At 39.8% G+C, this 21,727-nt stretch overlaps 1 protein-coding gene across 1 annotated transcript in view; it reads left to right on the top strand.

Moving 5' to 3' along the window:
• Positions 1–21,727, top strand: part of RET (ret proto-oncogene) — an 88,239-nt gene that overhangs the window by 49,144 nt on the left and 17,368 nt on the right. Inside the window, exons 5-15 of the mRNA XM_055721220.1 lie at positions 702–903; positions 1,340–1,539; positions 5,833–6,091; positions 7,265–7,390; positions 8,261–8,371; positions 12,172–12,291; positions 13,884–14,140; positions 15,295–15,442; positions 18,910–19,017; positions 20,614–20,828; positions 20,936–21,058. Of these exons, the coding sequence (XP_055577195.1) occupies positions 702–903; positions 1,340–1,539; positions 5,833–6,091; positions 7,265–7,390; positions 8,261–8,371; positions 12,172–12,291; positions 13,884–14,140; positions 15,295–15,442; positions 18,910–19,017; positions 20,614–20,828; positions 20,936–21,058 (1,869 nt within the window). The remainder of the gene's footprint in view (positions 1–701; positions 904–1,339; positions 1,540–5,832; positions 6,092–7,264; positions 7,391–8,260; positions 8,372–12,171; positions 12,292–13,883; positions 14,141–15,294; positions 15,443–18,909; positions 19,018–20,613; positions 20,829–20,935; positions 21,059–21,727) is intronic.

The raw sequence follows: 21,727 nt of genomic DNA, 5'->3' as shown, positions 1-21,727 counted from the left end.
AAAGTGGAGGTGCCATAAACATTCCATAAAGTAAAATATCCTCTTTGAAATTACACGCCTGCAAAGTGTTCAGAACTTAGTGAATTTTACTGGCATTTTGCAGTAGGGAAAAAAAGAAAAGCCTTGTATTTGGAAACTTTCAATCTTTTCTAGTAACGAAACGAACTTGAAGCAACAGGATTGCTGTTAAAAATCTTTATGGCCTTGTGGCTTCAGTGTGCAGGTAGAGAACAGCAGCCTAGCAGGCTAAGGAGCAGACAGGCAACCCAGGCCACTTTGCTGGGAAACATTTGGGAGATTACTTTGATCTGTCTGAACGTATTTCATGTCTTTTAAATGTGCCTGTTCCTCTACCTGTCTTTTTTTAGCGGTGTTGTAGAATAACATACGTATATATTTTTTTTTAATGAAAAAGTCAAGAGCTGTGCATGTGCACTCATTTCCTACCTGAAAAGTTTTGCACTGTATTTAGACGTAGATTAAAGTGATTATATGACAAGTTCTTTCTCATTGCCATCTTCTTTTGAGCTTTTAACTCAGATCCAAATAGGTGTGAAATAGTGGTAACCTGAAACTTAAAATGAATTTGAATGGAAGTGGGCTTGAGTGAAAGTTGTAAGATTTATTTCAATCTCCCAAGGACATACCAGAGGAAGAAAACTCCGGGTCATTCAGCAATGTCATTTCTGATTTGCTTCTAGGGAACCGTTCTTGCAGTGCTAGCTGTATATGATGCAGACACCACACCTATTTATCCCCTTGAAAGCAGCAGAAAGAAATACACCGGAACCATCATTACCGACGATTCCTGGATAGGTGAAACGTTTCGGGTAGAGCACATCTTTGATGAAATCCACTTCAGCCCAAATGGCAGCCAAGTGCGGGGAACTCGGCATGAGTACAGTAAGGTCCCCTTCTTCAAATAAAGCGGTTGCTTGTTAGTAATTGACCAATAAGCCCTGGAACTTTTCCAGACATTTTGTAAATATTGAGCCAAGGAAAGCTGAGAAATTTCAAATTAAGCAAATGCTGAGCTTTAAACATGTAGTGAAAAAATGGAGTTTGTGCATGTCTGGGATAGGGAGCGTTCTGGGATGATGCTGTGTATGCTGATAAGCAAGAGGTTCCAATTGTAGAAGTGAAAGAGGACCTCTCCAAACATCTGGAATGCACAGAGCATAATTCCTTAGGAGTATGTTTTTATATTTAACTCACCTTCCGATCCCTGTTATAATAACGTTGGTACGTATAATTTTGATACGCATAATTTTGTTGGGATTGCAGTATCACACATTTGCAGATAACGTGGCTCGCTAATAGACTAATCTTTCCTTTGCAGAACTGGTACTGAATAAAAGCATTTCAGTCACAGAGCATCGCTCCTTTCAGTTGGATGTGTTGGTGAATGACACAGAATTTCATGGCCCAGAAAGATCGGTGATGCTTCATTTCAATGTCTCCATCCTCCCTGTCAGCATTCAGTTTCCAAACGTGACTTACCAGTTCACAGTGAACAGAAACGCTGAACGTTTTGCACAGGTAAGGACTGTGTTAATTACATTTTCATTGTCTCTTAGAGCCTAGTAGATAGATCACTGGGGCAAGACACATTAAAGCTTTGGCTTTAGCTGTTTTTCAGTAGAATCAATGAAAAATGTGTCATCAGTATGACTGTTGCTGGATGCAGTGGATGGCAGGTAGACTGGACACTGGCTCTCCCATCACATAATAACAGAAAGGAGGCCTACACATGGAATTATTAATAGAGAGAAATAAAGTATTGTAGGTGGGAGGTCTTGCGACCATGAGTGGCTTAGCCATAAATAACTGGAAAAATATCAAGGGCACAGAAAGAAATTTGTCCCAGCTCTACATATTCCAGTATGTTAATGGATTTTCTCTAGATAATGGCTAGTTAGTAATTAATGTGTTTCCTAATTTAACCCTCATTTTTGCTTAATCACCACCATTGCCATTAATAATGCCTTCCTGAAACACTTTTGAACAGGTTGACATTAATCAGGTGAATATTACAATGTAATTCCTACAGAGCATGTATATTAATAAGGAACTAGTTCAATATAAGTAATGTTATGAAAGTGAATATTAAAAACATCAGTCATGAGCCATTTCGAGAGAGCTACTGGAAAGCAATACCTCATAACTTAATAAAACTATAAAACCGCTGCTGTATTTGTAGCAGAGAGGAGGACTGAGGCTAAAAGATAATCACCCAGAGAAAACCAATTCATTAGAAGACTTCTCGGGAAGAATTCAGTTTTATTAATCTTTAAGCCTCTGGCTAATTGTAAAAAGAAAGAAACCCAAAGGCAGATAAATGTAAGACCACACAATATAATCTGATGAAATGCGCTGTGGCCTGGTAGGTCTGCAGAGTACAGAACAGCCCTTACACAAGCAATAGAAACGGTACTGCTGCGCCAAGGGACATTTTACCTGTAGTCTGCACTGAATATCCTCAGTAAGAGAAGGATACCATGTGTGCTTACATAGTGGGCTCCCTCCAAAAAGCTACTCCTTTATGACATTTTGCGACGCCTTGTGGCTGCACCTTCTAAATTCGCAGTCTGTTGGAAACTTCAGAGCATATCCTGGCCTGTGTTTTTTGTGCAGATCACAGTAGTTTTGGTGTTAGGTTTGGGGGTTTTGTAGCAGCAGATTGTGAAAGCTTTAATCTGAGCAGTGTGAAATGCTCTTGCCTGGAGACAGGTGAAATCAGTGGGTTTCCTCCTAAAAGGCATAACAGCAAGGTGTGTAAGACACTCGCAGTCTAACTCTTAGCATCTAGAAATGGGCTCCAACTGTATGTACGTGTGTCATGACATTGTAATTGTAAAATATGTGGAAACTTAGCTGTTAGGTATGTATGAGTAGAGATTCATTAACTGATTTGTGTGTGTGTATATATGTATACATATATACACAGATTTTATGTATAGGTGCATGCATACAACAATATTATGGATGAATGAGTTCCAAATTAAGTTTGGTTAAACCATGATTATCTATGCATATCTTAGATTGTTTGAACACATTCGTTTGAAGTGTGGGAATATACAGAACACAAAACTGAAAAAAGCCCTGGTTATACTTTTAAAGCTGCTGGGTTTGCAGGACAGTCAAGCATCCTAAGGGGAATTTCAGGGTTTCTGGAAACAGTGGTGCTTCCCAGTAACTGTGCAGTTTCACTGGGTGGCAGCAGCAGCAGGGAAAACTGTTCCTGGCAAGAACTCCCAAGTCTGTGGGAAGAGATCTTTCTTTGTGCTGCCTAAACACAAGTTCACAAAGAGATTTTGTTCCCATTCTCGACCAGAAAAGTGCAAAACTCATCCTGGCTCTGGAGATGGTGTTCTCAGTTAGTGTCATCTGCTTACTACATACCGAGGCTGGGGTTGAATTTACGGTGTGCTTGGCTTGGAGCACAAGTCCGTGTAAGCAGCTTAGTCCCCAGCGCTTCCCATTATTAAAGTCATCTGCATAATTAGCCATGATGTGCCAGAGCAGTGAGGAAAAGTACTGGGCCAAATCAATATGAAGGCTGAACTGTCTCTTGCCCTAAGGAGAAAACACAAGAGCGTGAAGAAATGATTAACTGCTGGGCTGATGCCATTTGTCTATTTGAGCAGCTAAATGAATTGAGTAACAGAGGCATGGCCTGACAGTACAGGCTTGCCCAGTGGCATTTAACTTATCAAAGGACTTGAAGCTCTATTGACATTTACTGAGAAAAATGATGAATAAAATCAGCTGAGATTTTTAGAGAGGCTATATATCCAAGTGTCCCTGAAATTCAGTGAAAAAGAACATTATAATTATAATTTTCCAGACTTTATTAAACTCTGGAGCTCAAAAGATGGATTTTTCGGTTCCTACTTCTGATAATGGTATTTCTGTGTTAACTGTTGAGAGTTTTACAAAATGCACCTTTGTATGTGCCTCCTTTGTTATATTGATGTTAATCCTGATTACCAGCGCCAATTTTTCTACCCTTAGGAGAAAGAGGAACGGGCTGGCCCTGGCTCCTTCCCCTGGGCTGTGCTTTGCTGCACCTGAGCACCCTGCCAGCTCCGGAACCTGCAGTGCACAGCCAAGTTACAAGCTTGGGCTTTCCCTATGGAATCAGGCAAAACCAGCCCGTCTGTCTTATAGAAATTTCAGTGTGCGTGTGTGCATTTTTAACTTCTCACATTGTACAGAGAAAGCAAAACTGTCCCATGCACTACTCTAAGGATAATCTGCTCTTCAGGGACCCTGACTTTATGGGGTCTTCTCCATCCCCTCTGCAGGAAATGGCTGTTAATCAAAGAGATGCCTGGAAAAAGCAGTTATGACAGAGGAGGCAGAAAGGACAGTTTAATTTAGTCTATATAAAGGTTAATACCATGGAACATCATTACATTCTCCTGCTGCCTCAAAGAAACACCATCTAAGCAGCTGCAAATCACTGCCAGTTGCAACGCAGCACCACAGCTAAGATGACGTGGTTCTGGAAGGGACATGTCTAGACCTTCTGTCTAGACAGTTTATGAACTGTTGAAGTCTTGCCTTTACTTCTCGTTCTTCCTGCCAGTCTCAGCATGCTGTGGAGAGGAGGCAGCATGGAAGAAAAAATGGCCTAGCTTCTGATTGCTTTAATAGTCTGCGTGTGTTATCCTGCCACCAAAAAACCCAACAAAAACGGTGCCAAGTGTCCAGTGATGTGAATGGGAATACGTTAGGTGGAGTGGGACTATCCTGTAACAAAGTATGCTCCTAGGACTACAAAAGCCTTTGCTCTGACTTTAAATAGTGCAGGTTCTTAGGAAGGGGTCTTCATACAAAAAAAAAAAAAAATAAAAAAAATTTACATTCTTTAATGAGAATGGTAAACCCAAGATGTACAGATATGCTTTTACCAGCAGTGGTGTTACATGAAAACACATCTTAACTGCAGCATTTGAAAAAAATCCATCACCAAGTTCCCTTCAATAACACCCCACCCTTCACATTGTGGTTTTCCCTACAAGGAAAGCCAATGCCTCTGGGCCTGATCCGAATCCCGCTCTTGTAAATGGAAAAACCAAAGTGAGCTTTGGATGGGTTCCTATAGGAGCTGGACAGAAAACAGGGCTTTACATTCCTGGGCTGCTCAAATGAATTGTTTCAGACTGAAGAGTGCTCTAGCATAGATATTCTGGCAGGCACAAGTTTAAATATGGCAAACCAACATATTTTCATTTTTAGATGAAAATGTTTTAAAAATTGCAAATGGGGAACGATGAGGTTCTTATTCCTTTTAAGGCTTTCAGACAACTTGGCTGGCTAGAAACTTTTTGACTTTTAATATTATGAAAAATATGCATTAGCAATTTCTATCTTATTTTAAAAGAACCTCAGCTTTGTTCACGCTGAGCTCTTTGCTTTCCCAAGCAAGACCAACATTTTTCTCGCTGATCAGCCTGGGACAGAGCAAGGACTGAAGTCAGGCTTTCCCAGATCACGGGGTCTTGTTCTCACTGCGTGCTGCTGACCATCAGTAGGCACTGAATACCGCTGAGCCTCTGGGTCAAGGCTTTTTGCGGTTCCACTGCTAGCCTGAAGACAATGGTAATGCTTTGCCTCCCGTTTTCATTAAGAATAAATCACATTTGAAGAACTCGTGTACGGCATTGGTAGTAAAATATAAACTCCATAAACCCAAGATAAATGTTGAACTCTGCAAGGTTGCATATGCTCAGTTTTCTTTCAGACATTTCTGGGCAGCACAGAATATTTTTAATGTATAGTGTTGTTTCCGCTGCCTGTGATTTCTTTGTTGGTGTTTGAGCCTAGATAGGAAAAATCTGCATTGAAAATTGTATGAAATTCCGTGGGGTGAACATCACCTACAAGTTACTGTCCCCCAACGTAAGCTGCTATCCTGTCAACATACTTCAAGGCCGAGAAGAAAAATACGGAAGCCTTTACGTGAACGATTCCTCTGTGCTGCGCAGACCCGAATGCAAGGAAATACAGTACACTATTCAAGCTACAGACAAGCAGAGCAGGAAACATACCAAAACCCTCTTCACCGTTGTATTGGAAGGAAATCGTAAGTACCTGAGTCAATGGGATCTACATATTCACAAGTGTTAGCAGTGTTAGGTGATGCATTAGTAGGGTGAGCTATAAACCAAGGGAATTAACAATAAAAATGAGTCTAAGCTACAAGGTATAGATCGCGTTTGGAGTTCTCATTCAGACCTGCCTGGAGCAGATACTTGTGTGAAGAATTAATGCACAGAAGGGTGGTGTATCTTATGCAATTCCTAATGATCATGATTGCATTTCGTTTAGAAGAATATTTTTTGTGTGTCTCTGTGACCTTTATTTTGTATTTCTGTATTCCACATATTCCTATGGAAGAAAAAAAATGCGCGCGCGCGCGTGTGTGTGTGTGTATATATATATATATATATGAAACCACAATTCTCTGGCCTAACTATATTTATTCAGTCATCTTTCTCCCCACTTCTCACTCCAGGTTTTCCTTTTTTAAGAGAGATTTTTGCTTAACATTCCTGTAGCAATTGCACTGACTTCGTTTTACTGAAAAATTCATAAGGGCAGAATGTTAGAAATATTCTGTAACAGCCAGAGCAGAGGAGGATACATACACTGGAAGCATACTTATTTCTTTCCAAACCATATTGCACTTTATGCAAAACCTTAGAATTCTACCTGATAATTGCCTCCATTCCCTTGTGTCACATCAGAACTCGTATGCCAAGAGTGAATGGGCTGAAGAAGAAGAAACAACAGCTTGCAGTGGACTTTTCTTTTTTTCAAGAGCCTTGTGCTGTCTGAAATCACACCTTTCTAGCTGGTGCTCTTTGGACTGCTACTGCATTAGCCCAAGAACTAAGTGTTTTCCCTTAATTAAAAGTTTTGTATGAAGCTGTAAGTACTTACGGTCTCCGTTTTTCTGTTATCAGTATGTTAGCACATTCCTACAGTTCTAGGCATTGACAGTGTGCTAGCAAGCAAAGATAACCATGCCATCATGGTCTTGCTGTATATCTTGTATTTCATAGAAAAGGAACACCTTGACTTTTCTTTATTATCTAAGTTTATGGATAGTCGGGTCAGTCAGTGTTCAGTCTTCCAGTCCTTTCTTTCCTTCCTGGCTGCCCTTAGGGGCAGAGGTTTCCTTCTGATCTGAGCTGACTTGCTTGTGTATTCACCACCCTTGTCCTGACCTGACAGCACGCACTTTTCCCAACAGTTTTAAAAAAAGAGGAGGACTGCCCTGACTCTTGTGCCGTGAGTAAGCACCGTGCTGAATGCGAAGAGTGTGGTGGCCTGGGAGTGCTAACAGGGAGATGCCAGTGGAGACAGGGCAGTGGAAAAGGTAATTTCTGTTGTGTGAAGCTTCTGTTTAGTTGTAGTTGTGCACTTGACTTCCATAGATATAAACTGATTTATTCTAGCTGGACAATGTGGTATAGTAAACTACACAGAGGCTGGGGCTAAAAAAATGAATTGTATTACCCAAATGAAATATGCACTGGGAAGGAAAATGAGGTTAAGCTGGAATGGTCGTTCTTGATGTTGCCTGCTGTGATGTCGAACGTGATACATAAAACGCCAGGTAGTGAGTTGGGTTTGCAGCAGTGTAACTGGGATGGCTAACTTATGGGTTGCAAGATAATCTCTGCAACCACGAATTGAGTTTGGAAGATAGCAGTGAGCCTCTGAGCAGGTTATGTGCCACAGACAGTGGGTGAGCGCAGGAGCAGTGTTTCTGGTGTCACTGGTTTCTGTGGGCTGGCACACAGATCTGACAGGTGACTCTTGCCTCTTCCAGAACAATGCTTCTGTGCTGATGCTTTACCCCTTCAAACCTCACGAGTGTCACAAATTCCCTTCGACTGCTTGTACCCTTCATGTTCAAGTATGTGTGAAATTGAGTAGAGACATCCTCAGCTGCGAAAGCCACTTTTCAGTCTCAAAATGGTCAGCTAGCTCGTTTTCAAGTAATACTGTAACTGCAAGTGACATGCCCGAAGGGCTGTCAGAATCAGAAAATATAGTGGAAAATAAGTTTCTTCCACTTGCTTTTGCCTGTTACTTTAGCAGATGATATTTATGTTCATAGATCTTTCCTTTAAAAAGAAAAGCAGCCTGTGCTTTGGTGTGTTAGCGTGCACTGAAGAGATGCAATAAGTTTTGCTACAAAGCCTGGTGGTATTTGTGCAGCTGCCTATTTCTGTGTTAACAGGGATCACCACAAACTATTCCACGTGCACCCCCAGCATCAAGACTTGTCCGGACGGCGTCTGTGATGTGATTGAGAGCAAAGACCCGGCCGTGTGCCCCCAAGACTGCACAAGTATGGAAATGTTTTAGGGTGGGCTTTTCCGTGTCGCCGCTGATTGCCGTTCAGTTTCCACTTTCTTGATCCCAGATACTTTTACAAATACTTCATGTATGTAGCATCTTTGCGTTGTCATACCTGCATTTGAGTCATACAAGAGTGTTAAGGCTACAGGGACCTGTTCTTTTTTGAAGCCAGTCAGCCAACATCTATTGTCTGGCAGTGATGGAAAGATGAATTTCTCTCAGTAATTCCCGTTTTGCCCCGCCGTTAATTGGCAGGTAGTGCTTTTCAGTGGAGGTATTTGCTGCAACAGGTATAGATTTTAGGCAAGTTAATGCCCGATTTCCAGACTTTAGCGCAGTAGGGTAGAATCCATGCCTATTTGAACTCCAATTTAAATAAGCACGAAGAAACACATTTCAATTTAAAATAAACGTGCTTATGGAGGATCATCTGGGGAAATGCACCTGGCCTTTTTTGACAGGTGGCAATCAAAATGATCCAATGCCTTATCTATTTGAGGGTACAAGCAGCGATTCATATGAACAGCATCTACGAAGGAAAAACTGAAACGCGTTTGTGTTTTTTTCTTGAATACATCTTTCGTCATTCCACTCGTGTAACTGCCCATACCTGCGAGTTCATAAATCACCCTGAAGATGTAAAGGTTAGAAAAACAGTGTATGGCACTTGAGCAATTTCAGTCTTCCACGAGATGATAATTTTTAAGTGGATCTTTTAATCTATCAGTATCTAATTCGGGAATAAAGCATAGATGTTTCTTGAATAATTCTTCTGGCTCTGACTTTGTGTACTCCAAGTTTACATTTTAAATTGGAGTCTTAGAGGAGCTAGCATTTTCTTACAGAGCAGGATTTATATTATTCTGTAAATCGAATAAATAAAGAGGCATCTTTGTATTTCTTACTTGCAAGAATGGGGTTTTGTATTGTAAATGACTTAGAAAAATAATTATTTCATTAAAGTGCATAAAAACAATCCTCAATGTGGCAGAAATGCTTGAAGTGAATGCAAGTAACTTATCTAATCATCTGAAAAGAATTCTTTACTGGTAGTAACCACAATCAGTTGTCGTGCTAAAAGTAGAAATATTTATGCCAGAGGCTGCAATGCTAAAACATGTAATCTGCAACATATGCAGCATCAGATGTTTTGCTCAACAGAAGCCTGAAAGAAATACTGTTTTATTAGGTAATAGAAGCAGGCAAGTAAGACAAGCTTTCAAGATGTTATGTATGCCTTTTTAATGCCTGAGTTGGATAATTTTATACATAATTTGATGCAATTCAGAACCTGGGCTGGTACCCAAAAGCAGTATGTTTACAGACAAAGAAATGAGTGTGTTTTGGAAGTTCAGAGATGCAGGAGTACCATTAATAAATCAGCTTTTACTGGCAGGGGACATTTCCTTGGGAATGGCAAGCAATAAATAGAAAGTCCTAGATGTGTTAAGATCAAGGATACTCTTTAAGTACAGACAGTTGCTAAAATACTTCTTTTTTTTTTTTTTTTAATTCATCTATCATTATGATGGCTATGTACTTAAGTCCCAAAATTGCTTTCTCAAACTAACACTATGAATATTACATTGAAGGGCACTCAGCTGCAACAACTGGTGCTCTGGCAGTGCCTATCAAATAGAAGCAACCTAGCAGCATCCTAAGCAAGAGGCTTTCTTGTAGTAACTGCTTCAGGGCTGGTTGCAGTGTGTGGATCTGGCTAAACAAACAATTATAAATAATCTGACCTTTGTAGGTTCCTTTGAACTTTGGCTTTCTGATAATGGAAAAAAAAAAATACAGCACTTAGGCTTCTGCCTTACTTTGTACATGTTTGTCTTCAGTGATAGCGAGACATCATCTTTGGTTTTGTCCAACACTCGATGATTTTGCTGTCTGAATTTCTGGAGCTTCTACACAGTGTGGTATAGGGCCATGTTTTTTCCTTTTTTCAGCTGACCTTGGAGCAGGGAAAGCTCTTTCCCACTACAGGGCAATGGAAACAGATGATGATTTAAAACAGCAGCATCTGAAGCACTATGCATTTCAAAACAACATTGATAACTCTTGGAATTTTCCTACCAGCAGCATGTTGGTGAAAAATATACTTTTGGGTCTCTGGAATGCATATAGGATGCTCCATGTTTCCACTGTACACCTGCAATGACAATGTACTGCCCCTTTCCCTGCTGTATAAACCCCCTTTGTCTCCAAGTCTCTTGCGCAAGAACAGTTTCACTAGGACCTGTTCATCCCCTGCTTCCCCCTTCTTCCAGGTCCTCAAACATTGGCGGCTATAGCTAAATACATATGACTTTTGTGAGGCTATTGGAAACTATTTCACCACCTCTTCAGAATAAAGTTGGCTGGTGGGGGAATAATGGAGAATTTTTAGGAACGTCAACACTTCTTTGAACAAGAGTCAGCTCAGAGAGCAGTGATGCAGCACAGGCTCTCCCAAAATTAACCAGCTGAGCTGCACAGTTTAGTAGATGTGGCCTCTCTAGAAAGATTGCCAAAATCTCTTTTACTTAGATACTCAAGTCCCTGTCTCACTTCTGAAAAAGAATGTTTACCTTTATGTTGCCAAAAAATACCCTCTGCCTCAATTTGCATTACACATACAGAGTAATGTAAAAGAAACAGTCATTTGCTGTACTGTCAACTTAGATGGGATAGAGGAAAATGAGCTGAAATAAAGAGTATATTGAAGTCAACTTTGTAATCTTGTGAATCCCTGTCTGATTTAGTGTTTTTTTTCTGGAAGGCAGCTAGATTTGCAGAGCTTGGTTGGCTTCTGTGTATACAATGCTGCTTGTGATTAAAGGCAGTTTATACGTTAAAAATGTCACAACTGATGGTCATTTTTGTAATACAGGCAGAAAAAAAGTTACTTACTTGGAAATACAGTTGCAATTACTCTGCACGAAGAACCCCTGCTTGAAATCAAGGGTAGTTCTGTACGAGTTTTTGCACTTTTTCCTTAATATTAAAAAATGCAGTTTTAGATAAGGCAAAATTCATTTTTTGTCACTTACACTCGGTGCTTACTCTTAGTGCTTTCACTAGACTGTCCCATGGCATTTTACAGATGTGATTAAGTAACGTTACCTCCACTTGACAGTGGAATAAATGATTTCTAGAACAGTATGCTGACTTTTCCAAGGTAAGAGGAAATTGGCATCAGAACCAGGAACAGAACTCAAGTCTGTGGACCACTGGTCTGTACCACTGGACTGTACATCAACTCATGAGTGAAAAAATACCTAAACCAATGGTGGAGATAAACTAAAATAAGTGGACTAGAGAAGGTATTTTAGGGAGAATTTTAAAATGTAAGATGACCTCACTGCTACAGAACCGTAATGCTTTGTTGAGGACACTTAGGACAGCCATGAGATGATCATTTGAGGTAGATACTTGGCATTAAATAATGGGATTCTAAACAAAGTTTAAGAGGGTACTTGAAATTAGGTAAGTATCCCAACTATGTAATGCAAAGATAATGATTATGTTTTTATTATAGATAAATTTTAATGTGGAGTCTTCCATAATGGAAATAACTGCTAATCAGGTCTAATGCTGAAGCAGTCCAAGGTCCCCTCATTTCAGGATGTCAGACATTTCAGAATTTAGACTCTCCCCTAATTCCCAGGAATTGCTGTCATTAGCGCTGCACCGTTCGATTTCATATACATACCAGGATAAACCCATGGAAAACTTTGAGCTTTTTTTTTTTTTTTTCCATTTAACTACATGTGAGATTCTTAGCTTGTGTCTGTATTTGATTAGGTGGAAACATTATTGGTGGTCATGGGAAAGGCACTGGAAATCTTGGAATTAAGTCAGGACATGGAATTTGTTACTGCTTCCCAAGACAGAACTGTTACTGTGAGAAAGATGATATCAAGGGTAAGTCTAAACATTATCTGCTGTTCTCATATGAATCTATTTCTCTGTTTGTATCTACCATCTGTATATATACAGCGATCTAAACTTGTGGGCATGTTAATAAGCAGTATCTTTGGTCAGAGACTGCTAATATAAAATTAATTAAGAACTGGCACCTTGACTTCTACTATAGAGTCTGAAAACTTCCAGAGGGGATTATTTCTAGCCTTGGCTAAAGATTCCTTTTTACCCATTACTACATGACAAACAGGTTGGTCGTCCTTTGATTTCCAGTAGCATTTGCATTTCAGTGAGACTCACCTGATATTTGCAAAGACAGCTAGGAGAATTAGAATAACGACTTCTGTTATTTTCAGGTAATTCCAGCTTCCTAATCACCTCCTGAAAATCTTGGCTTCAAAATGTCAGAGATAGCCAGCACCCCTTGTGTTAGGCAGAGGAGTGGATTACTTTTCTCACTGACCTTTGTTTAGACAGAAAATCTCTACGCAGTTGTCTGAAACGGATTGATTTAATTGGTGGGGGTTTTTACAATTTAAAATCAATTTTATTATTGCTAATAATAAACACAACATGAAATATTTTGCATCTCTAAACCAGAATTGTTTAGAATTTATCTTAGTTTGCTCTTTTCAGTAATTTTTCTATTGACATAAGAAAAAAAGGAAGCGTAAAGTTCTTGCTTTTATCCTTTTTTTTCCTTCTTTTTTCCACACCCCCACCCCCACCCCCACCACCCCACCCCCCTTCTACAAAGGTATTGTGCTGTTGCCACTTCTGAGGTGCAGCTTGCAGGTGTAGCTAGATTCACTATTTATCTGAAGTCAGGATTGTCTGATGGACAGCAGTACAAAGACACTATTTTGGATCTTGGAGTTTTTTCATTAAATGACCGCCTAGGATGTGGTCTAGGGGTGTTTAGACTTCAGGAAACTTCGTTTCCGCAGTAAGACACTAAAAGTGGTTCTCCAAAAGGGGAAGGAGTAAATGGAGAGGAAAAAACCATATTACTTCAGAAGCAGTTGCAGCATTAGGCAACGTTTTCAGAAACAATTATTTAGTTAAATAAAAAGCAGAAATATTCAAGGTCTCCTTATAATCTAAAAAGGTGAAGAGAAATATTCTTTAATATCTAACAGTTGACATAATGAATTAAATACATATGTGAAGAAGATTTTGTTTGATGGGTTGCATGGCTCCAACATAAACTGTTTTCCCCAAGCAAAATTCAGTTAGAGGTCTCCAGGGAGACAAGTGGTATCAGATCAATATATGGTAGGCTGGGTCTAAAGAAATGTGTCAGAAGTAGCCTACATCTATCAGGATAAGGAACAGGGGGTCAAGCTAGCTATCCTTACATTTACAGAGGCAGTTAGGCAGACAATTACCTGATGGTGTCCAAAAAAAAAAAAAAAAAGAATTGGTAGGTGCAGTGGGTGTATTTGCAAGTTCTCAAATTTCACTCAGAATTAGCTTATAAAGTCTTCTAAATTATTTTAAGTTCTGTTTCTGTTTGCACCTGTGTGCGTGACATGCACTGCTAAATCAGGAGACAACAAGCAAAGTTCTAAGGAGCTCTTCTCGGTCCACAGAGCAACTATGTGATGACGTATGCAAGACTGTGATAGCAGGGGCAGTGCTGCTGTCCTTCATCATCTCCGTGCTGCTTTCCTCCTATTTCATCCATCGTTACCACAAGAACTCTCCAAAGGCCCCTATCGCCTCTGCAGAAATGACGTTCCGGCGCCCAGCCCAGTCCTACCCCATCAGTTATTCTTCCACTAATGTCCGCCGGCCTTCTTTAGATTCCATGGAGAACCAGGTGTCTGTAGACACCTTTAAAATACCAGTAAGACTGATGTCATTTTGCACGCTCTTTTCTAATGTCTGTCTTGTTCCAAAAGAATGTTGTTTATGCATGCAGGAAATGTTACAAAAATGCAATTATTCATAGAAATATCCAACTCAAGTAACTAAATTGGAAATCAAGTGTACTGGCCAGGAACTGAATATATTTAATGAGTAATTGGATAAACAGTATAATTTATAAGGCCAGTATATTTTTCCACTTTTGTTATGTTTTAATATACTGTAACATCATATTTCTGATTTGAGCGGATGTTTTTTTCTAAATGTAACTGTGCATTTGACAGTAGTGTTGTTTTACTGTAATATCATGAAAATAATACTAACAATCAGCAGGTTTGTAGTCTGTGATGAGCCATAGTACTACTACAAAACAAAACCAAACCCCTGCTAAGATCTGTCCCTGATCTCTGATATACAGACTGTAGGTGTCAGTTGGAGTGGGAGTTTTATCCACATTTTACGGATTTTTGTCCAGGCATGCTGTCTTACCTTTCTTCTGTGTTGAATTGTACACTACCCAGATGCTTGCCAGCTGGTATGTTTTCACAGACCAACACGGTAGAGCTGCCACTTTGGATGACATATGTGGCAGCATCGGAGCTATTTGAATGTTAGATATCAAGGTCTTCACAGACCTTGTGCTCTATTCGCTTTAATTTCTTGTCTGGTTTGTACATCTGTCATCCTTTTGTATCCTTAAGACTTAATAACACTAATTTCATAAGAGGAGGATTGTTGTCTTTGATGAATTCTTAAGGGAAAGCCTTATGCTGTGAGGAAAACTGAGTTACTTCTCTGTGAAGTCCAAGGTCACGTAATCTTAGTTATTCTGAAAGCAAGCATTTGCCCTGTGTCACTTCATTTTTCGTTTATACCCAGTTTCCCAGACCCGTAAATAAAATCCATTATCCATAGACTACATGTATAGTGTGTTTTGAAGGAGTTGTTTTTAAGGTAATGGAAGAAACACTTGCAAAATGCCTAGAGATTCAGAAGATTTTATAGGAATACACTGATATTGATAAAAAGAGCAATCAAACGTTTTACGCTGAAGTGTACCTCTTCCTGAAAAATGCTCTCCTATTGAACATTAATGCTTCGGGTGTAGCTATTCACTCTTTTTCTCTCATGCAGGAAGATCCAAAGTGGGAATTCCCTCGGAAGAACCTAGTTCTGGGCAAGACTCTTGGAGAAGGAGAATTTGGAAAGGTCGTCAAGGCAACAGCATTCCGACTCAAGGGAAGGGCTGGCTATACCACTGTAGCGGTGAAAATGTTAAAAGGTACATTCCCATCGGGGTCTGAAACGATCTGAAAACTATTTGTTATAAACTCTAAATGGATGTTAAGAGGGGTAGCGTGAAAGTGAAAGGCCAGCTAAAGCCAGCCGGTGCTGCAGCCTCCATTTCTTCCAGCATTCTGTCGTATTCTGACAGCTTTTTGGCTTTAGGAGCTAGCATCACATTGATCCAAGAAAGTAATTTCCACAAACCTAGTTAACAATGTGCAAGGAGCCTGTGTCTTAACATAGCAAATCTATTATGTTTTGTTCGGAATTGATGGAAGTATTGCAAGGCTTTGTTAAAGCTTTCTGATATTTTTTTCCCCTCTACCCAGTTTTCTTTGACAGAGCTTTTAAAATAAATCCTGTTATAATCATGTCAAAAGACAGCACAGGCCTATTAAGTTACTTTTCTGATTGAGAATTCCATCTACTTTTATACTTTGTGATCTGCTTTTCAATTACTAGGAGCTCTGCCAAGCTGGCTTGAGTAGCCCAGTGCTGTCTCCTGGCGTCTTCAGTTTTTCCTATGTTAAAGCTGGGGAAAACAAAGTATGCCTAGATAATGTTAAGATGATAAAGCGAGACCTTGAGCTCAACCATTCACTGCTTGCTTATAAGTAAAACCATGGCATTATAGAAAAAATTTATAGTCATTACTACCATTTCTATTATGTGCAAGTATTTTTTTTAACTGCTTGAGTGGGAAGATGCTGCATCTCTCATCATTATACCAAAGAAATAAATGCGTTATGAAGTGCATGCCTGCGCTGGGAGAGCTTCAGTGGAGAATGGGTCATATGGAGGAAGTCTAGGAACTTTTTTCGGAAGGGAAGAGTAGTTAACCATTACCTGTAAAACTCAAGTAACGACCTGTATATCATTATCAATAGAATAGTCTCAGTTATTGGTTTACTTCACATTTATTAGTGCACTTAGCGTCACTGCTTTTTCTAGCACGTTTTCATCAACAGCGTGTGACTGAGTTAAGATTCCGAGACTTAGCGGTGAAAAAAGTTGCTTTTACTTGCAGGTAATTTAACATTCAGCTTTCCCCAGCTATTAAGAAGGAAAGAATTGACAGAATTGATAATGTGAAGGTGTAACCCTTTATTTTAAGCACCTTATTTTAATAAATTGATCTGACATTTACAGTAATACTTCAGGCTCTAATGAGTCCCCTTGTAATGTAAATGACATTGCAGACAGTCACCTAAAATTCCATTTTCCAACCTGACTGTGGAGAGAATTTGTCATTCTGCAAATATTTGTCTGTTGTTATGGGTTTAATAACTTCATTGTTAACAGGACAACTCCCAAGTACAAGAAATATTGCAGTAGTCCACTGTGGTCTTCATGATGCTGTCAGAAGTATATAAAGGACAGACAGTTTGGATTCAGGCCAGCCAACATCACCCATTTTTTCCCTGTAACAGAGGCAAAAGTGGGTAATTTTTCCAAGTATTAGGGACTCTGTGCTGCCTGATCTTTACAAGGGAGGTGTGTATACCAGTATGTTAATGGAGAAAGCCTCTTGCTCGTTGCTTAAAAGATACCTCCTGCCCGGGCTGTGCAGCTGGGCACAACCTGTGGTTAAGAGCATACCAGGCAGGACCTGCTAGGTCAGCTTGGTGTTATGTGCTGAGGAGGGAACAAGGAGCAGTAAGTAGCTGAGCCAAAGCAGTTTTGGAGCTATGGATGGAGATTTAAAGGAACAGAGGGATGATTTTTTCAGCCCGTTATTACCACTTTTCTCATATGAATTAAATCTGACCTCCTGCATGATAGGAATGGCCTCATTACAACAAAACTGAAGGGGGAAACACCCACCGACGTGTAAATAGCCATTGTTTGCAATCTGTAAAAACAAGGGGCATAAAACTTCAGAGCTAATTGTCTCCATTTGTGTGCTATTGAAGCTAGTTTTTCTGGCAAACAGGCATGGTACATGGGGAACACTGTTCTGTTCTTGCACATACCACACAGTTCCAGAGCTAGAAAAAAAGGACTTTCTCACAGGCATTAAGGTGATGATGTTCGTTTTTGGTTTACATAAACATTTTTTTTGTAGTCCCTCTCAGCAGTGAGAGACTATCCGATATTGCGCTCCCTGGGGCAGAAGACTCTGAAGTCTGAGTGAAGGTTCAGACTATAACATAATATGACAACAGCAGAGCTGTTCCCCATATATGAATCAATATTATTGATTTATAATTCTTATAAATTGGAAATCAAGTGTACTGGCCAGGAACTGAATATATTTAATGAGTAATTGGATAAACAGTATAATTTATAAGGCCAGTATATTCTTCCACTTTTGTTATGTTTTAATATACTGTAACATCATATTTCTGATTTGAGCGGATGTTGCGGGGAGATTATAAGAATATATCAGAATAAATGTTCCTGGCAGATACAAACATATAGTAGAACAGCATAACAAAATTATCATGACCAGGGCCAACTATTAGCATGTGTGTTTTAAATGTATAGATAAATATATCTTTTGTGCTTACAGCCTTTATGGGAAAACAAACAGTACGACACCAACGAGCAAAAGCTAAGCTTGTTTTTTATTAGCTGTAAGTAAAGGTGATTACACACTTGTCAACTGCCCCGTAATGATGCTTTGTTGGAACTATCCAGGCAGGTTCTGTGTGTCAGAGAGATTAAGGATGAGGCAGCAAAAGGGTTATCTCTGACCTATGGTATATTTATGACTAGGGGTTACCTTCAAGCCCCAGTGCGTTCAAAGAGGAAGTTTGTTAGTCAGAATTCTGCAAAAACAAAATGCTTGAAAGGCTAACAACACCTCTAGGGACTATATATTGTCACATGATTCCCACTGACATCAGCAAAGTCAACATAGTTGTCTGGCAGTAAAATCTATCCGAACTGGACTTTGAGCTGCTAAACTCCAAATCTGGATGTGTACTACAAGTGTAAGCCAGTAGACTAGTGGATTTTTAGTCCATCAAAAAAGGTATTTAGGAGGAGGGCTACATCATGGGAGCTAACTGAGCAGTCTTTTTGTTTGTTTGTTTGATCAACATAAAATCTTGGCTTTCCTACGCTTCTGAAGCTTTTTTTTGCACTGATTCACCCTAAAAAGTTGCTTTAGAAAACTAGAAAATGTCTGTAATAATTTCATGGCATCTGCAAGACATTACAGACTCTGGTCCTGATTCTTGGCTGACCTACACTTTCTGTAGTCATCTGCATCAGGGCAGGGTGATGATTAGAGCAAGTTACCTAGCTAGAACAGCAGCAGTCCCATTCCGTTGGTTCTGACGTGAATGACTGCAGGACCCTGCAGATGGGGAGATTTCTCTCCTGTGGGGAAGTATGGAGTTTTTCAACCTTGTGCTGATTTCAGGAGAAATTGTTGATCTCATACTTCAGACAGTATGTGGAGTTCTTGAGTAATGCTTTCCTAACCGCAGCTGTGTGTTTGGACTCTTTCTGCAGAAAATGCTTCCCAGAGTGAGCTGCGAGATCTGCTTTCAGAGTTCAACCTTCTGAAACAGGTGAACCATCCTCATGTCATCAAACTTTATGGAGCCTGCAGTCAAGATGGTAAATATTAGAAGCTCGTTATTAAGATGAAAACACGTCAAGCAAGGAAATAAAGAGCAGTTTTTTGACAGATCATTGCTTGGCAATCACCGAGCACCTCTTAAATTCGTCGCTGGCTGAAAAAATTAGGGACGTGTAAGAAAAGCAATGTTTGAAGGGAAGGGGAAATGCTAATTCGTGTAACTAAGCATGCTTCCTGTGTTTTTCTTCAGTACATGATTTTATTCTGAAGCTATTTTAAATGTCACGAACCTACTACCAATTCTTTTCCAATCAATACAGATTTTTATATTATGTTGATGCCTAGTGTCTTCAAATGTGGATTATATTTAAAGTTTAATGGAGTTGTTATTATTCATAGTAAAACAATGCTTTGAGGCCTGATCCAGGGAGTTGAGATCTCCCTTTGAGGAAAAAAACCCATGAAACCAAACAAAAAAAAGACAACTACAGATCCTTTCATTAAAATATAGCTTGATAGTTAGATTGTTAATCAGTTTTCTTCCTCTTTCACAAAACTATTGTCACCTTCTTGTTGTGAAATAGTTGTTAAAAGCCACAATGATTGAAAGGTATATTTCAAGGGGGGAAATTTCACACACATGTATTATATACTGCCAGTGAAGCAAATTTTCATTGTTGTGCATAGGAACTGATCTGAATAATTTCTGCTTGTTTTAAATGAGGTTGCGTGGCAACACCCTCTTCCTTTTGCCATCTGTAATTATGCAGCCTAAAATCACGGTATGCATGTTGCAACCTTGGGCAGGGGCCTGCTGCCTTTGCCCACCCTGTTCCGTTGCAAGTGGCACTTTTAATTGTAGGCAGAGAATATAATTCAGGGCTGAGTCATCTCTGAGTCTTAGTAAGGTAATGAACCAGCAGGGTGGGATATTTTTTTTTTCTTTTCATTACAATGTATTTTTTTCATCCCAAAGGGAGTTAATTGTTTCTGAGTCATAGGCTTTTAATAAATATCAAGTTAATTCATTAGCATATGAGGTGGGAGGGCTTTGATACAGTGGACAAATGTATTTAGCATTAAAGCACTGAGTGTATATTATTCATGTGGCTAATGAGGAGGAGAAACTAATGGATTGAAATGTCAGAATGCTTCTAAGTGCTCTGAAAAGGCACCTTAAATACAATACTCGAATTAGCTGATGATTTGTGAGCTCAGTATCTCATGCTCCAGAAAAAATTTGATCTTTTTTTTTAAGTTTTTCTAAGTTAGCCTGTTTCACAGATCAGATTTGTAAGAAGATTGTCTCTTTTCTAGTCTCAGATTATCTGGATGAGGGAATATGGGCAAGAGCCTGAATTATGCTTGATTTAGGCTGAAACCCACTCACTTTGCATAGAGGATGTAAACTAAAAATATTCTGTGATTCCACGGCTGACTAAGTGCCTTTCACGTAAAGGTCAGAGATGTCTGGAGCCTCTGACTCTGTTCAGAACCATGTGTTGATTAGCAGAGACATTTTTGGGGAGGAAAAAACCCAACCAAAACCAAAAAAACCCCACCCCAAAACCAAAAGAAACCCCAAAATGGTTACCTGGTAATTGTTTACTGATCAGTGTGTTTGTTTATTTCAGGCCCACTGTATTTAATTGTGGAATATGCTAAATACGGCTCCTTGCGCAGTTTTCTCAGGGAGAGTCGCAAGGTAGGACCAAGCTACGTGGGCAGCGATGGCAACAGAAATTCAAGTTATTTGGATAACCCTGACGAGAGAGCCTTGACAATGGGAGATCTGATTTCCTTTGCGTGGCAGATATCACGAGGAATGCAGTACCTTGCAGAAATGAAGGTAGGGCAGTGCAACAGTGATCAGAGCGTGTCCTTGCGATAGATGGACATGTCAGCGGTTGGTTCCTCACAAGTAGTATAAACACTGTTGTTGGTTTCTTCCAAAAGCTTGTCCATCGTGATTTAGCAGCGAGAAATGTATTGGTGGCAGAAGGACGCAAAATGAAGATTTCTGATTTTGGCCTCTCCCGTGATGTATATGAAGAAGATTCATATGTCAAGAGGAGCAAGGTACAGTGCACATGTAGTGGGAATTATTACCTCATCAAGAGAATGAATTTACGCTGCAGGACTTGAGCACAGAAGAAAAAAATAACAGCTATTTTTATTAACATGTTTAGAAACATGTTTAGAAACATTCCCTATTTTAAAGAAATAACAATGAAGATGAAGCAAAATTATGGGGTTTACCAGTGGGTCAGTAACATACGTGTGTAAAAGATGTGTCATATTTAAGTCACCGTTACCTCCTCCACCTCTTTGTTGACTCATCAACAAAAGCATTTTGTTTCTAATGCGTAAGAGTTAATAAAAGTAGAAGAAGGGTCGCTATTATGACTAAGGCCTTGGAGCATAGGTGCAAGGAGAGGCTGGTAGAGCTGGGTTTGTTCAGCCTGAAGCAAAGAGGTCCCAGGGGGATGTTACTGCTGTGTATAATGCCTGAGGGGAGGGAATAAAGCCAGCACAGCCAGGCTCTTCTCCTTGTGGTCCGCTCCAGTGACAGAACAAGAGGCAATGGGAGCTATTTGAAATACAAGAAATACTATTTAAAGACAAGAAAAAAACTTTACTGTAACAGTGATTGAACACCGCAACAGGCTGCCCAGGGAATCTTCATCCCTGGAGATACTCAAACCTGGCTGGAAAGGGTCTCAAGAAGCCTGCTGTGGCGGGGCCTGG

The sequence above is a fragment of the Falco cherrug genome, chromosome 9, assembly GCF_023634085.1.
Source record: "Falco cherrug isolate bFalChe1 chromosome 9, bFalChe1.pri, whole genome shotgun sequence".
Classification (NCBI taxonomy): domain Eukaryota; kingdom Metazoa; phylum Chordata; class Aves; order Falconiformes; family Falconidae; genus Falco; species Falco cherrug.
The sequence above is the reverse complement of the archived record's forward strand: the minus strand, read 5'-3'. Positions and strand labels throughout refer to the sequence as shown.